The sequence below is a fragment of the Thermobia domestica genome, chromosome 2, assembly GCF_964235325.1.
Source record: "Thermobia domestica chromosome 2, izTheDome1.hap1.1, whole genome shotgun sequence".
Lineage (NCBI taxonomy): Eukaryota > Metazoa > Arthropoda > Insecta > Zygentoma > Lepismatidae > Thermobia > Thermobia domestica.
In genome coordinates this window covers 346,670,926-346,688,951 of record NC_137455.1, presented here as the reverse complement: position 1 = coordinate 346,688,951, position 18,026 = coordinate 346,670,926, and the positions used below count along the sequence as shown (strand labels likewise).

The 18,026-nt window shown below is 36.3% G+C and overlaps 1 protein-coding gene across 1 annotated transcript; it reads left to right on the top strand.

The window, feature by feature from the left end:
* The first annotated feature begins 16,946 nt into the window (after positions 1–16,946).
* LOC145679568 (uncharacterized) lies at positions 16,947–17,813 on the top strand. The gene has a single exon (XM_081750145.1). It carries the CDS (start codon positions 16,947–16,949, stop codon positions 17,811–17,813), a length of 867 nt encoding a protein of 288 aa, XP_081606271.1.
* The last annotated feature ends 213 nt before the right edge of the window (positions 17,814–18,026 follow it).

Sequence of the window (18,026 nt, the reverse complement as noted above, 5' to 3'; positions counted from 1 at the left end):
TTTCTTGCACTTTTTGTCCGCCACATTGGATCCTTCATTTGCATTTTGCACTTTTAACATTGGATTCGTAATCAGCGAACATGAAAAACTACCTACCCGCTTTCAGTTCCATAGCAGTGTTTTGCATTTTGTCCGCCTGTTTGGATCCGCCATTTTGAATTGTACACTTTTGGTATCCGATTCATACACAGTGACGTCGAATATCTCTATATACGCAATTTCAGATCCATAGCTTGTTTTTTTATAATTTGTCAAATTGGAAAAATGAAATGAAATCTTTTTAAGTTTTACGTCCCACGATTATGCCGGTTAGGCTAAAGGAGACGGTGAAAATGAGAAATGAATGAAATGGTGGAGTGAAGAAAGTGGGAGAAAACGGGAGAACCCCGAGAAAACCCACGAGCACGGTGTTTGTCCACCACAAAGTCCACACGAGCCACCGTTCCCCCGTCCACCATATTGGATCCATCATTTTTATTTGTAAATATTTGATGTCAGATTCGTATTCAGCTACCTTTTTAAACCTTTATACACCACATCTCAAAACCATTACATCATAGCTTCCTATTTTCTCCACGTTCTCTGGTGTTTGAGAGCGTGGCTTGTTCTGATACACAAATGGTCGCCACGTCCCTACAGGCTTTTCAAGCGAGATATTTCACATGTGAAGTGTACTCGCATGTCAATCAAACTTTCCAACGATATATAACGCATGCAGATTAGTATGTACCATCTCAAGTACTTCCCTTCTAAGTATCTGCGAGAAGGTCCAAGTTTTCTTACTCAATTCTAATTGAGGAGGAAGAATCCACTCTGCAGAGAGGAATGCGGTTTTGGTGGTGGTCTGGTACACATTTGTGGCCCGATTTCGTAACGGCTTATGTCAACTCAGGGACGTAAAATGTATTGCTTCCATCAACACAAAATTAATCGTATTTAGTATATTTTTATCATATTCAGTAATTGAATTTTCCAGTACTTGCTTTTAGAAATGTAAAGGAAAGAATATAATAATTAAACTGCAATATTTTACGTTTTCCACATGTTGCTTTGGTACAACTTTGGTCGTCTTTGGACATTACGCTCCGAAATAGAACAGATAAGGTAGAGTGTGGGAAACGAAACAAATGAATTATTGAATGTATTTACGTTCCACATCAGCATCAAAGTATATAAGACCAAACCTACATTTAAAATGGTACTTGACCATTACAGTGCATTCGAAGCGGGACGAGGATGAACCGCTACGCACTTTGACCACTAGACTAAGAAGAAAACTAATAGAGGCAAATTTGTGAGTGTAATCATATGTTGATTATGCATTGTGGTTTTTAGAACTACAGATGTCAAACATTTCCGCGTCAGCATGCCTGTTCAAAATGTAACTTTAATTCTGATTCTGTTATTCAGAAGATGAAAGGAGAAAAAAGGGTTTAGAGCAGTGGTAGCCAAACTTACGAAGCTTCTCAGCTATCGTGCCGTTTTTAAATTCTAATGTGAGTTATCAACGACAAGAACTATCAACTCTTTTTTTTAATCTTATATTTATTTGTTGCCTATAAACTTACATTTCTAGAAAATATGAAATCAAACTACTCAAGGTAGCAAATGTCTAATATACACACGAAAAACATAGCAAATGTTTAATATACACACGAAAAACATAGCAAATTTATAATATACACACGAAAAACATAGCAAATGTCTAATGTACTCACGAAAAACATTGCAAATGTCTAATATACACAATAAAACATAGCAAATGTCTAATATACACATGAAAAGAAAACGTGCACAATCCTATGTGTATATAATCAACTGTGAGATGAGGCTGACAATGGTAGTTGTGCTGGAGAAGCAAGCAGTTGTCGTCAGCACCCCCTGTCGTTAGCGTCAGCTTAGTGGAGGAATTGTTAGCCAACCGGAGCGTTAACGCGATCTGCCGAAAATGTCCCCGCGAGCTACTAGTAGCTCGCGATCGACGATTTGACGATCACTGGTTTAGAGTATCCAAGGCCTATCTTGGGACAAGAAACCCTGCAAAAAGTATCAAATTTACACTGTATGGAACTGCATTCTAAATCAATTAATATTTTTATCTTTTTTTAAAAAAAATAAATAAGATACATGCAACTTTTCGGAATTTACGAGCATTTTCTGAATTCGACCTTGATAGTTTCAAATAAAATACTCAACTTGCAACTTATAGTAGAAACATAATTATTGGGGTACAGTATTTATACATACGTTACAAAATATCAAAATATAATGCGAGGCTATCGAGAAATGCTGCAGTATTGTAAAAATTGTATCCTATAATAGCTGAGGAAGACCCGTGCACACCACCTGCTACCGCGTCATATCGCCGAACGTAAGACGAACTGCAGGAAACTTTATGAAAAGTACTTGGTGGGTTCCAAATGGAAGAAAGTTGTCACTATGTCCATCTTACTCTTGGTGGTCATTGATCATATTGGGGCGATTACATACTGTGACCTTGACGGCAAGGGTCGCAACAACTTTCTTCATCAGTGTAGGTAAAGTTTCCCTAGTGGCTTTATGGTTGTTATGGGATTCGGATATGAGGGTAAGTTGATGATACGCAAGGTGGAAAGTGTGAACGTGAATGCAAGATACTTCCAAGAATTCATTCTGATACCTAACTATCAGAGAGCCATCCCGTAATTGTATGGAGTGGACGCGAACCAGGGGACGACCCATATGGGCAAGGTTTCGAATCATACCGCCAGAACATCACTACGTTTTTATCAGGATATGACAAAGGAAGCAGGAATTCGTGTCACTTTTTTTTAAAGACATTTCTGTCCAAAGTTCAGATGCCAGTTCAATAGATCTTTGCACATTTGGACTGTTGAAACGATATCTTCAACATCACCGCCCGCGTACTCTGGATAGTCTATGAAAAGCTTGCAGGGAGGAGTGGTTCAAAATTCCCATGCCTATCCTACGCCGGAGCTTGCTCGAATGGAAACTCCGATCACGTGTGATAGTCCACAATGCTTGGGGTCCAACTGAACATGATAGGTGGTGACGTTGCTGTATTTCTTAAGCTGAGTACCGGTACCCGTCAAAAATTGTCGGATATAATGCGAACAACCTTCTGTATTAATGAATTTTTGTACTAACATTCACTGGTCTGAAGTTGGAGTTCAACTTCACCAATTTTTTGTAATTTATTGAAACTGAAATTCGTTACTGACAAGTTTCCGAAAAAAAGAATGTCAGTGACAAAAATACTTTTGTAAGATGCAATATTTCTTTGCACAGAGAGGTTTGTTAAATTGTTGTGAAGCAAATAGCCTATTATTAAACTTACCGACTAAATTTCTGAAAAATATGTTACCAACAAAAATTCATTAAATTACATTATTGGGTCTTTGGAGTGGACATTGTGTGTTGATCAGGAACACTCAGTTTCAGAATAGAATATTTAAATTTGACTCTTCCAAGAAATTTTGTTTTTAAATTTATGCTAATATCAAACTCTTACAGTAGGAGATTAAATGAGAATAATTTAGCTTGCAATAAATACTAAATTTCATTGAGAAATCAGTAAATTCATATTTCTGATTATTTTTCCTGAAAATTTGCGCAATATTACTTCAGAATTTATTGATGGTTCATCTTTTGTTCTCTTTAGTTCTGCTCGTGTATTTCAGTCGTAGGGTGTAAACACGGGACGTGAAACTGAAAGTTTTTATATTTAGTTCTGACATATGTTCACCAAATTTTACACTATTTATTAGTATAGATAAGATGTAACGAATAAGAGGCATCATTTGTGAAGGGCAGGAGGGGCAATTGCATAGTTACTCTGTGGAGGGGAAGATTTCCGGCGGGAGCTCATGTGGTTCGGATTCCACATTAATCAGTACGTCCACGTCTCATATAGCCTCGCTGCTGAACGGGACGCTAAACTAAAATCAACTCAACTGATCTCAATTCTGTGGAGGGGGAAAGATCTTTTCATAATCGTTTTATCTGTAACAAGTGGATCGAAAACGATTGTCGATAGTTCTTTGTACAGAATTAACGTTCTTGGCATTAGGAATCAATTCAACATCACCTAATTATCGCGCCTTGCATGGCTCGTAGAACCATTGAATAGGATTTATGGTAATACTTTCAGATGGGGGGACAAAGTTAGTCAAAAACAGAATGGTTTATAGGAGAAGTTAGTTGGTATTCCTGTTTCGATGTTCAATTACTGAAGAAAATATCGTTCACAACTTTTTGAAGTCAGTAGGGGACCTGTACAAATCATAAAGATAAAGAGAAAATGACTTATATGGAAAAAGATAGTAAACTATTTGTAGTGAAGACAGAAAACCACGTACCCTGCGGGGCTCTAACCCGCCGTCACTCGCTAACGCTCGCTACCAATATTTAATACTCTGTGGATTAAATATTGGTAACCTAACCTAACCTAATTTAAAGTATGAAATCATAAAATGACAAAATATGAGCAGAATATCTCAAAAACGTACGTGAAAAAGCTGGTCTCCCATAGCGAAACAAAGGCTTAATTTAGACATGTATTTCGTAAATCTTAGGGTTAATGTTAACAGCAGGCAATTTAAATGCTTTCTTTTAAATAAATGTCATTTATAAAATGTCGGTGCTCTTCTAAATATATGTACAATCTTCAAAGAAATATCGCCTATCTCTAATTGAAAAAAAAAGGAAAAACTTTGACACCCCCTCCGCCAAAATCTCATAATTCTTTTTAATATTTATACTTTGTATGGACCAGAAGTTCACTCACTGGGACTCAGAATTAATTACAATTAATTACTAAATTTTTTGTGGAGAGCAGGGAAATATTTATATGATAATTATTTTCTGAAAAACAGTAAGATTGACATATTTTTAACAGCACCTTCGAGAAATTAGTGATAGAAATGTAAGGGTTCAAATTGTATACGCCTAATACGCAAAATATTCGTTTCTCGTTTCCGTCAACCACTATTAACTATATGAATACTTTATTACTTACCATTTAGACGGAAAATAATTTTAGATCTTCGAAATGTGGGTATCGAGAAGAACGAAGAAATGAACAGAATGTACTTAAAACTCAATGAGGATAAATGTGCAATAGGAGAGGAAAATGGAACAAGGTTAAGGCGATTAATGAGAGGAAAATAAAATGATTAGGAAGACAAGTGAGAAGTTGAGTTTTAAGGGAGGTTCTTAGAAGGCATGTTTGTAGGGAAGGGAGAAAAGGAAGTAAGCTGAAAATTAATAGATTGCATTAAAGTGAATAAAAATATGTCAAGAGGAAGAAGATCATGATCAGATTATCTAAATTTATAGTAACTCATCTGGAAATGACAATAGGACTATCATTATCATAATCATGATTGGAATAAATGTTTTTGTGTGTAATATCTAGGTACAGTGATAGTAACGAACTTAGTGCGTGAAATCCTACGTTTATATTCCTCTAATAAGCCATACAAAGGAAATACGGTGAAACCTATAATCAATAATATACTGATGGGACATGATCATGTGTTTGTTTGTCAGTACGGTACACACAGGTTACACAAATTTAGATAACTCACAGCTCATGCGATAATTTTATGCACTATGCATTAAATATATTACCTAGGTAGTTGATAATGTAAATATACACTGAGAAAAATGTAGGTGGCGTACTTAAAAAGGTAGGTTACATGCGTAATTCCTATAGTATTTTGGACTTATCATACAGCAAACGTATAACTGAAAACGCATGTTTTATAATACTTTCGGTATAAGTGTTCCATCTATACGTACTTTCCGCATGAAACAATACTGGCGGTCAGATTCTCACATACAAATGGACGTATATAACACATAGCTGAGGAATGTAACATAAACATATGTATATGGTATACGGAAAACAGTTAGATGTCAGACATCCTGCAACGGCATGATGTAACATCTAAGGGCAGTGCCTTCTTAGCATAAGGATAACGTATGCTCCATAGTGATTTCTGTAGTAACTAGTAAGCAAGAGGATTTCGTACATTTTGACAATATACCGCTGTCCGGAGAACGGATTTTTCTCAGTGAACTTTTGATATTTCGTAATCAACGATTTAGAAGGTCTATGCCCCACTCAATCGTTTTCTTAAAGGAAAATACGAAACACATGTTCCCTCATTTTACGTCTACAATATCTGTACTTAGTTTCATTCACTTTGGGTACTTCTTGCCTTTCGGCTGTCAAATTTCAAAATTTTGTGTGGGGCTTTTTGCCCCTAAAACCGTTTTTCCACAGAAAATAAAAAAGTCGTATTCGTTTATTTTTTGCGTATTGTCACTACACAATGTTTCGTTGTAATTCTTCATGTCCTTTGGGCACTTCTGAAATACTGTTAGTAGCACTTTTCATATTTGATGATCAAAGGTTTGGATGGGCCCGTGCCCTACCCAACCATTTTTTGCAGGAAAATACGAAACACGTATTCCCTCATTTTACATCTACAATATCTGTGCAAAACTTCATTCACTTCAGTCCTCTTATTCTTGCCTTTCGGGCGTCAACTTTCAAAATTTTGTGTGGGGGGGCTTTTGTCCTCTAAAACCGTTTTTCCACAGAAAGTAAAAAAAAATAAATAAAAACACATGTATACATTTATTTCATGTGTAGTATCTTCGTGCCAAATTTTATCAAAATCGGAGTGTTACACTTGGGAAGTGTTACATGTTAGTAGAAGACTTGTGTTTGGTTCATCTGATCACCTGAGTCACTTGGGCCACGACTTTTGTCTGGGTTATCTGATCTCCTGAGTCACTTGGGTCACGACTTCTGTCCGTATTACCGAACCTGCATCTGATGACTCAGCCCAAAGATGCAAATTTTTCCAATTGATGCTCACTCAGTCTGGTGCGCTGTCAGACACACAATCCTCAATGACGCACACACTCACTAATTTCAACCAGATTCACGATAGCTCAGGTTCAAACTCACTCAACTTCAGGTTTGCTATCCTCAGTAAGCCTTGCGCTAGCTCGATATCACACTCATTAACCTCATTGAGCTAGCGCTGAGTTCGGTATCTGTCCTAAATAGGGCTTTTACTTCCTTGAGATTGCGTTCACTATCATATGAAAGCTCAAACAATCAGGGACTTCAAGTTATAACGTCTTTGACCGAGACTAAAGGGGTGAAATTCATATCGGCTTAAATCACTGAAGCATTTTCGTTGTGTCTTTCGCAGTATGTAACAGACGTGATTTCTGTGTACGTTACCCGGGTAAGATCTCAGGCGTCTCAGATGAAATACAAATGTTTGTTTGACCTCAATTTAAGCAGCACGGTCTATCTTATATAAACCATGATGCAGTAATGAGCTTAAGCTTCACTTTAATAATCTAATCAGAGACCTCCAATATGAGAAAAGAGAAGCAAAAGTATAATTATGAAGTTTCGGTAACATACAATACTGGGTTGTATATTGCAAATGAAACAATACAGCCAAAAAATAAACATAATTTTGCTTATTCACATATTCAGAGATTTATTTATTGAATTTGGAAGAAAAGTATCTCTGGACAGAAATAAGCAATTAAAATTTTCACGAAGGAGGACATTAAGTAGAAATAGGTCAACTAGCATAACCAACAATTTCTCCTCCAAGGGATCCAAATCCTCCATAACCATGAGGAAATCCATATAAAGAAGCTAGTCCGTAGCCACGGAGACCCTAGATTCCTGGGTAATGACCATGAGTGATTCCAAAAGCATAGCTACTAACACCACCTGAGACAGATATTGCAGAGAAGAAAGAGATTAAAAGTTGAGTAGTGAGACTCTGCATAGTTAATTTGAAGACTTTGTCGATTTTTAAACTTTCAAACTATGCTATGCATAAGTATGAGAAGTGCTAGGGCGAAACGAGGACAGACACCTCACGTGGAGAGATGCCGCACAAACTGTAGTTTGCCTAAAGCAATACCATGGATGAGGACCCTTCAAGATAGAAATATCACATTTCCAGACAAACTATTTAATTGTTACTGCGTGGAACAAAGCTCTTCTGTTGGAAGTGTCATCTTAGGTTTCAGAACTTCTGAAAATTTAATCGTTGAATACAAAAGCTATTCCCGACTATTTCACTTTCATTTCAGAAGGTTGTCGCCTAGTTTCTATTGCACTTTTATCCACTCACACCGAAACATCTGACCAAATTTATTCATAGGACATAGTCACTTTCCTCGAGTACCTCAGGAGCTCTTTGCCCTACCGCAGTGTAACAAACAAGCTTGCATACAACTAAAATGGCATAAAAAATAAATCCACAACCTCCTTTTAGGCCCCACAGTGAATCATATAATATCTATGTTTAGTTGCACAGCCAAAGAAAGCCTCGGTATTTACAGCAACTGTACCATTCTAACAATTCCTTGTCATTGTATAAGACTACTAGATTTTCAAGCATAAAAAGAACTCACAAATCTCAATATAAAGATGACACAGACACAAAAGCAATCGAAAGAAAGCACGCTACTCAGATGCCGCACCGAGTGGACTTAAACAAAAAGCATCAATAATTTCGTGGAATATTAGGAGAAATACTTCCTCACGACTACCAAGTTGGACTTTTACAGTGTGTTATGTCTTCGAAATAGTTACACGAAATCTGCACGCTGTATCGAACACTAGAAGAAAAAATTATCATGCTCAGGCCTTAGTGAAGAAGAAATGATTTAGCGTGGCATCTCTACTCGTATTTTCATGACATTCAAACTTCAATGATTCTGTAAGTTGAAAAAGAGTCATTGAAACTCTACCTAATAATTGACATTTATGTATTTTTTTGTTGAGCTGCATAGACTGTAACTAAGTTTCATGAAGATAAATTTTAACAAAAGAAATGAGTTATTTTTTCTACTTAGGTATGAAAAAAATGCTGTGTCTGTCCTCGTTTTGCCCTCTAGAAGGGCTATGTCCGTCTGTTCTTTAACAGGTATCAGGGCAGAATCGGTACGAAATAGCGATACGAGATTTCTTGTAACTGATTCTACGTCTAAAAAAAGGTTCAATATCTTCCTTTAACTTTTAAACCGGTAGTGGTAAAACTAAACCATTTCCGATTTCAACATTAATCACAATAGTGCAAAAACAGTAAGAGATACCGAAAAGCGCATTTTTTCTTTGAATCGATTCATCGCCCCAAGAAAATATTACATCTGCATACCTGTCTCTGTGCAAAAACCTGAAATCGTAGTATTCCATTACTACTTCTGGTTTCAATATTGATTACCGTAGAGCAAAAACTGAGAGATAGTAAGAAATTGATTTTTGATATGAATTCAGAATTCCAAGAATGACTCCCACTTCGCACTTTTTGCAAACCGGAAAAGGTGCAAATCTACGATTTTCGGGTTCAACACCGATCATCATAATAATAACAATAACAGGTAGCTAGAAAATTTTCTTTATATGGATTTAGTAGATACCACAAGAATTAGTTTTATCTATATTTTTTATTCCTCTTTACAACTGGAAGTGATATTAATATACTAAAGCCACCACTCCCACTTCCAATATTGATTTCTATGAAGGGAAAACGACAATAGAAGGTGACTAATTGGTTTTGAAATGGATTCAGGCTTCGAAGCATGGATTCCATCTCACCCCGTTATCCTTCTACTGAAACCAGCAGTAGTACAAGAAGTAGGAATGAAAATAGAATTCCAGAACTAAGAGGCGACGAATCGACTTTTTCGTTTGATTCTAATGATTTATTCCTCCTTCCTTTCTTGAACTTTTACGAAAGAGACTTTATCCTCCCCCCACGACCCCCCACATTTTCACCCCTACCAGTTTTAATATTGATATCTATAGTAATAAGTGTAAGGTAAGGAAAAAATATTCTTGGTATGGATTCACCGTCCGAAGAACAGGTCCTACAGAATATGTATGACTTCAGGACTTCAGGAGCGGATTAAGGTTTTTGGGACCCTGGAGCTGATTGTTTCAAGGGCGGCCCTATTTTACGAATAATTCCGGTGCATAAATTTTCTTTGCTGCCTTCCACAGACTCATAGGCTTATCGAAGCACCGAGAACTATGCTGTAACATTTTAATGTGCTCCAAGTTTACAATAATTAGCTTAATTACATTCATTATTAATAGTTAAATGCTCATACCTGCAGTGTAACACACAAATGCTAAATATAAGCTAAATGGTCAACAATCCCTGCAAAAACACTAATATACTAAAAGGAGAAATATCATATATAAATAGGTAAAGCTGTACAAGGCTACATTGTTAGAAAAGTATTTTTGCTACATCTTTGCTCTGCAAAGGGTTCTATGTCTTTGAACGACATTGAAATGACAGAGATATTTCAAAGGAATTGTCACAGCAAGCCAGGGGCGGATCCAGGACGGACTTCTGGGGGGTTGGTGGGTTATAATACTGCTACTTTTAAGACCTCCAAACTCTGGGATTGGTTTTATTTATATATAAAATAAGAAAGTTTCCTCTTCTTGGGGGGAAGATCTCCCCGATGGCCCCCGTGGATCCGCCCCTGCCACAAGCTAACAATTTGGTTTGTAATAGAAGTCCAAAATAGCTCGCACCATCATAAAATAAGTATCGTGAAGACGGTGTTGGAAAAAGAGTTAATTATAGCGATACTGCGAGTGTAGCGAGCGGAAAAAAATAGCATGGGTCTAAAGCCTATAAGCCTATAATATAATAAGTTGCTTACTATATTTTAGTCTTAGAAAGAGGGGTTTTTGGGATCGCCTGAGCCTGGGGGTTCCGGAACCTGGGCTCCATTGGCTCCGTCCATAATCCGATCTTACCGGACTCTATTGCACTCTACTGCAAACGGAAGTTATATATTTACTAATACCGATTTCAATATTGAATTCGCACTCTTCAAAAGTCTACTTGTTTTACATTGTAAAACGAACCCACTTACGTGTGAAGTTCAATAATAACCAAGAGATGGGAAAGTTTAACTTACTATAGACAACGGCATGAACGAACAAGAAGCAGCAGCCAAACTATAAATGTAATCTGTAAATAAGTGGAATAATTTTTAAATGGCAAATGTTAATGTTAATAAATCTATGTCTCTCACGTAAGTAATTTCAGCAGATGATTATGTATTAACTTTTACAAACAGGAGACAAAAATAAATATTTAAAGATCACCTACTCTAGGATTATATTAATTTTATTTGTTAGTTGACAATTGACGGATCTCAAGACGGTTAAAAGTAAGCTTTTTCTATTGCAGTAAGCTATTGCCTGCGCAACGCAAGCTCGCCTCTGACAGGTAGCTGCATGTATACTTACCACACCGATTTAGGATTTAGATTTCTGGGCTTAAGGCATTTATGGCCATTTAGAACATCACGTTTGAGGGATGACGTCCCTCGGCGAGAACACTATCCGGGAAAAGGGAAGGAAGGAAGCGGCCTGGGACCTATAAGTTAGGTACCACCCCGGCATTTGCCTGGTGTGAATGAGGAAAACCCAGGAAAACCTCATTCAGGGTGGCTGGCCTGAAAAAGCGTTTTACACTTTTTCGACCGAGAGCCCCCACCGGGACTAACCAAAACGAAGGGAGGATTGTTAGCTAATCACTGCAGTATTCTTTCACGCTGTTTCTATGCAACGACCGCGGTGTTGCCGTAGTTGAGGGTTGAATGTTCTGTGAAATAGTTGTTTTAGTGTGCGGTAGTGTGTATTGTGTTAAATGTTGTTTCCAAATTAATAATAATTATTGGTTGTGAATCGTTTCAGTACTTACCAAATTAATATGACGACCGAAAATTCTGAAACAACAATGTAAAATAATAGTGGTTCAACATATACGAGTAAGTCACGGGAAATAATATATAACGCACGGTGCTATTTCGAAGACGAGGAATAGAATAAAGAGCCTCTTTCATTCCGAGTTAAATTTTCTTCTTGATTCGTTACGGAAAAAAATTATTTACGAGTGGGAAGTCAACTCTTGAAAAGTACTTTCAAAAAATAGGGTTTCGATATAAGAAATTTTCAGGAAGGAAGCTTTTATTAGAGAGAAAGGATGTAGTTGATATTGTAACAAAAGCCGCCTCTGAATCTGAGTTGGAGGAAAATCGTCAGGACGACTTTTATTACAAAATCAGAAGAATTAAAAATAATTTAACTTATATTGTAAAACATCGAAGGAAAGAGAGAAAAATTGTTGTAACATATTTTTAAAATTTTTGAAAAAGTAAAGATCCTGGCGATTAAAAAGAAGAGAAAAATAAAAGGTGATATATTGTTATAGTATTTCCAGACGGCAACACTGATTTCTTCTTTCCTCCGGGCGTAGCTGACTCCCGGCCGGGGAGTTGCGCTCGGAATTGAAAGGTGTGAAGATGTCTAATGGAGGCTAGTGTGAACAAGAGGAAACGTGAAATCGTAATACGAACACGAGTTTGTGCAATCGGTATTAGTAACTTCGTGAGAATTTTGCATGTTTGGTTCAAAGGAGACAAAGTTTAATAATTATTAATAACGGTTATATCTGGAAGTAAAAAAAAAAGAAAGAGTGAACCGAAACACTCTCGTAAAAAAAAAAAAAAAAAATAAGTGGAGCAAGAAAGTGGGGTCGTGAAAATCAAGGGATTGTTTTAATTCCTAGTGCAATTCAATTCTGGTATTGAAAAGAAAGAATTGAAAGTGAATGATTTTTGGATAACTACTTATATTACCAGATCGTTGATTGCAGCAAGATTCGATATAAATTTGAATACTCCACTTTATTCCGTTTACTTGAATACGTTATTTGATTCCTTTTGAGAGGATCTTACGTCTTTCCTTACTTATTTGTGGTATTTGGAGTTGGTTTAGTAAGCCAGAACGAAGGTCGATTTCCATTCAGAGGAGGACAGCGAGACAGAGTTGGTAACGAAAGGTATAAGACCATTATTGAGAAGGTAAGAACTATTTCAATTTTACTTCCTTGTGACCCTCGTTAACTGTTAGGGATATGTTTTCATTAGTTCTTGTTGGTTGTCTAGTAGTATTCGTTCTTTAAGCAGGATTCTTCCGTTGTTCGATAAATGCGAAGTTGTCTGATCCGTTATCGTATTCAATTACCGTTTTTTGACTATAAATCTCAGCTCGATCCTTGGTAATGACATTTTCAGCATTGGAAGAAGGAGAAACATTACATTGTTGTCTGGAAATACTACGTTTTGTATTAGAAAGAGAGTAATTGAAAAATTTAATATTAATAAATTGACTGGATCAATCCCAGTACCATTTGATATTAGTGTGTGGCGTGACCGCTCATATATATTGTCTCTTGTCTATACAGTCTTGATTTGCTTTTCAAATTTTTCAATAAAAGAAAGAAATTAAAGTACAATTATATAATACATAAGGTTAGGTGGAGGTTTCCCCCCCCTTAATTTGTGAATCAGTATCGATTGACATTTGCTTGTTTCAGATTGTCACTAGATAGCTTTAAGAACTGTTAAGAATTCGTATATATACAAAGAATTAAATAAAAGATTTAAATTTCTCCTTGGAATTGCTGTTGATTAACGTAACGTTCAAATACGTCATATTATATATATATATTTATTAATCGTTGGAATTTTTGTTGATTCACATCGCATTCAAATACGCATTTTGCTTATTTGTTTTTTATTCTAATAATATATTTGTTATCTACTTTTGGAATATAATAAAAACAATAAAATCAAGGATTTGGTGTGATTATTTCCAGAATTTGTGTGTATGTATGTTTGTGTTATATTTTTGCAGCCGAATTTTTGTACGCTATTTTCTACTGAAAGTTGAAGGAGAAAGAAACACTGATTGAACCAATAAAAGGTAAGGGTTGTTGGGGAGGATTGAGCTGAGATCTTGTATAAAAGAAGATTTAGATGTCCCGCACCCAAAGCGCCCGATTGATGAAGGTTTTTTTTTTCTGCTGACCGGATTCTTTACGGGCGCGTTATAATATGTAGTTTTTTGAGAGAAATGGCAGATATCGAAATCGAGAAAACTGTATGGCTTGACTGGGGTCCAAACAAACCACTCAAATAACAAATGTTGCACTGACTCTACACTTAAAATTACAATGCCTGTCTCAATTGGTAAATGGGGGAGATTGATTTTGTTGCATGCAGGCACATGTGAGGGTTTAATACCGAACTGTCTCATGTTTAGATCACGTAAGACAACAGACAACATGTATTTACGACACGAGAAGAAAAAACTTTATTCCTCGTCTCGTCTCGTAGGAAACACTATTCCCCTTCAAAATTCAAAATTTTGGTTGGCTATGTGCCTGTTCACAAAAGATAAAATATAACGAAAATGATTAAATAAAACAGCTAACTAAATTTTTAAAGGTATAACAAGAAACCAAGCCCAGTACATCATTTGCTCTTGATAATTTTATATTCTGATGTCTGTCTCTCTAAAGGAAGAGACAATCTTGTAGTTGCCTGTTAGCACAAGAATTTATATATAAAAACAGTATAAAAAGTATATAAAAACAGTAACTTGTTATATTTTGGTAAAGTTATTGAGTAATTAGCCTAACTTTGTACAACTTTGATGTAATTTTAATGAAGGTACTTTTTGGTATTTGATTCAGTATTACAAGCCTGTGAAGTCTCTCCATTAAGTGAATAAAAATATTAAAGCTGGATAATTTTCGAAGTTGATGTAAACTCAAGGTAATAACAGTTTATTAATCTTTTCTTTACTTTTCTTGTAGAATACACTAGCCCAAAAAAAATCACTTTTTTCTGTAACTGGCATGGAAGCATCTGTAACTGACATCTTTATGTTTCCGGGTATGCTGATAACGAAAATGTTAAAGAAAATGCAAGATTAGCTCTCGTTTTCAAGTTTCGATAACTTTACGTTATTCCCTATATAACCTTATGCATGTATTTTCCTTGTTGTTATCTCTCGGAGAAAGACTATTGAAGGCGCAACCGCTTTGCCTGGCGTTTGTAGCTTTCTGCTTGTGATTCCCTGATTAGTGTCCAGCAGTAATCGGCTAACATTGATGAACTCCACGTTCCCTAGTATCTCATTTTCATGTCCAAAATTTGCTGGTGGAAGAATTCCTCGTGCTCGTCGCTTACAGGACCATAGTCGTTAGGAAAGAACTCCTTTTGGAAACGTTGCACTCCTGTCTATCGCAGGAGTGCAAAAGATTTGCCACAAGATCCTTACAGCTTCTTGCCCTCTAATTTCCTAGAAAGTTGGTTGACATTTAAGTAAAGGCAGGTGGGACAGGAACAGGCAGTTCGTCTGCGTGAGGCACTTGGTCGCATGGTCGATGGTATGTTGGGATATGTCAAGAAAGATTTTTCTTCTTGAAAATACCATATGTTAATGAGGTTGTCATACGAAAATAACAATCATTCACATGGTTTGGTGATTCCCGCCAGATCATGGGAGTAGCAAAGCCCATGGAAAATCCTTTACGATACAACCAAGAATGAGAAATCGAGAAAGAAAATTGCAACATACCTTAGGAGCCCAAAGCTTGTCGTGGTCCCTGATTTCACAGCCAAAGTACGGTCTGTTTCTAATAGATGGCGTTATTAGTCTCCTTCCGATTTCAATGTAGCCTGTCTGCTCTGTAGCAAAAATTGTCAGCACTTTTTACACATTTGCGAGACATAGGACCAGCCCTACAATATCCTGATATTCTTTCTGATTACTATCAGTCAGAATTAGATATCAGGAAGTTGTCAGTTACTTTAACCCGTGGTTCGTTCTACAATATACTGTGCCTGATATATACTCTGTCAGATAGTTAACCCGAAGCAAGGTTTTAACGGACCATTTGATTGGTTGGTTTTCTGTTGATCATACTGAAAACAATTGAAACATCAAATTTATAACTAAAATTTATAACGTTAATTTCGTTATATACATATTACACTCCATTTTATAATAGTACACGTAATAACACAATCTGAGCTTTTAATTAATTCATTTATTTGATATTCCACCTCTAAAAATATGTCAATTAGATTAATAATTTAGATATGTTTTTATATATAATTCAATTTCAATAATTAAACACTATATTTTATACAGAATATATTTCTTAATCTTCTAACTACACAAATTACATGGCGCTTATGTGCGGGCACTTGTAGTCAACGGGTGTACTTTTCGTTATAAATTGGCATATATTCGAACTAAAATGGTCTTCTAGGCCACGCTACATATTGAACAATCTCTTCAACGTCCTCTGACAGCATCAACAATTCTTCGATTTCGTCCATGATTCACTACACGACAACTAACAAGTAGCTGATAGCTGTTAGCAGGCAATTGAACTTCCTGTCAAAGTACCAACCAGCTGATAGGGTTTATCAGCCACCTGATTGTTATCAGGACATTGTAGAACACTTATCGGAAAGATCTCAGGAGGATATTTATATCAGACAGATATCAGAAGATGGTAGGATTGGCCCATAATGTATCACATCAATTAGTGACCACACGCACTAACTACACTTCAGTAATACCTTTTTCCAGAACACGAACAGAACACAATTTGTAACAGACTGAAACTACGCTTAAAGGAAACATGCTCCGCTCTTTCCTTCTTCTTCTCCTTCTCCTTCTTGTTGGATATGTGTGAGTGGCACAAAGTGCTTTCAAATGTCATACATACTGTTGCGTAGTTAATGAGTTTATAGCATGTGATAAGAAACAGATAGATTTATGATCCAGACAAGATTACTATGATTACAAATGTTAAATAAGAAGATTTAAGATTTAGATTGTGATCCAAGTAAGATAGGTAAATTATGGAATACGAATAATTTAATGAACCAAGGATAAAGTAAAGACACAGATTAAGAATAAACAGATCTATCAAAGTAATTGTGTTATTAGATATTAACATTGGCGCAGTCGTTTTCAAGAAATCTACGTTCCAAGAATGTCATCAATTCCAAACTTTCCACCCTTTAACATTGAAACAGATCGTCTACAATCGTACTTAGATCGATTTGAACATTTATGTATAGCAGCACAAATTCCGGAGGAGAGAAAAGTATCCACTTTGTTTACTGTTATAGGTACGGAGGCATATGGACAGCTTTGCAATATCTGTTGGCCGGCAGCACCTTCAGAAAAATCTTACACAGAAATAAAGGAAGCAATGAGAGTATACTATGCCAGTAAAGTAAATGTAATTTCAGAACGGTATCAGTTTCACACTATGAAACAAAAACAATACCAATCGATAACCAGTTTTGTGCTAGACCTTAAAAAGCAATCCTTGTACCGTGATTATACATGTTGTTTAGAAGATAACTTACGAGACCAGTTCGTGTTTGGTGTAGCAGATGAAGCGATTAGGAAAATACTTTTGAATACAAAAGATTTGACATTTCAAAAGGCTACTGAAATTGCGTTAATGATGGAGAGCACAGAACAACAGTTGCGTTTATTTAAATCTGGAGGGGACAACGAAGTAAGTGCAATTCATTCTTCAAAAGATCGTTTTCCCAAGCCTACACAAGGACAGGCATCCAGTTCTGATTCATCTTCACCTAGAATATCTCAAAAGCCTATATCAAGTTGTGTGTACTGCAAGTTAAAACACAAGAAAGGAGCATGTCCTGCTTGGGATAAGATATGTCTCAAATGTGGAAGGAAAAATCACTTTGCTTTAGCCTGTCAATATGATACTTTTGTATCTGAGAAGTATAAACAGCATAACCTCTTAGTCGATGAAATGCCGTCACAGGAGAATACCGTCAGCTCATCAGAACAGGAGGAATTAATCAATTTGGCTAGCTAAATGAAGTTAGATCATATATCGTGTGGAAAGGAAGACGAGTTATTATCCGGTACTGATGCAGATAACGGTTTGTCCAACATTTTATTTTATGATCAGAAGGACAAGGAAAAAACAAAGTACAAGGAAGACACAGATGAGTCAAACGTAGGGTGTGAGCAATTATCTACTTCTGATTCGGTGGAAGGAAAACAGGCAAGTAACACATTCATAGGA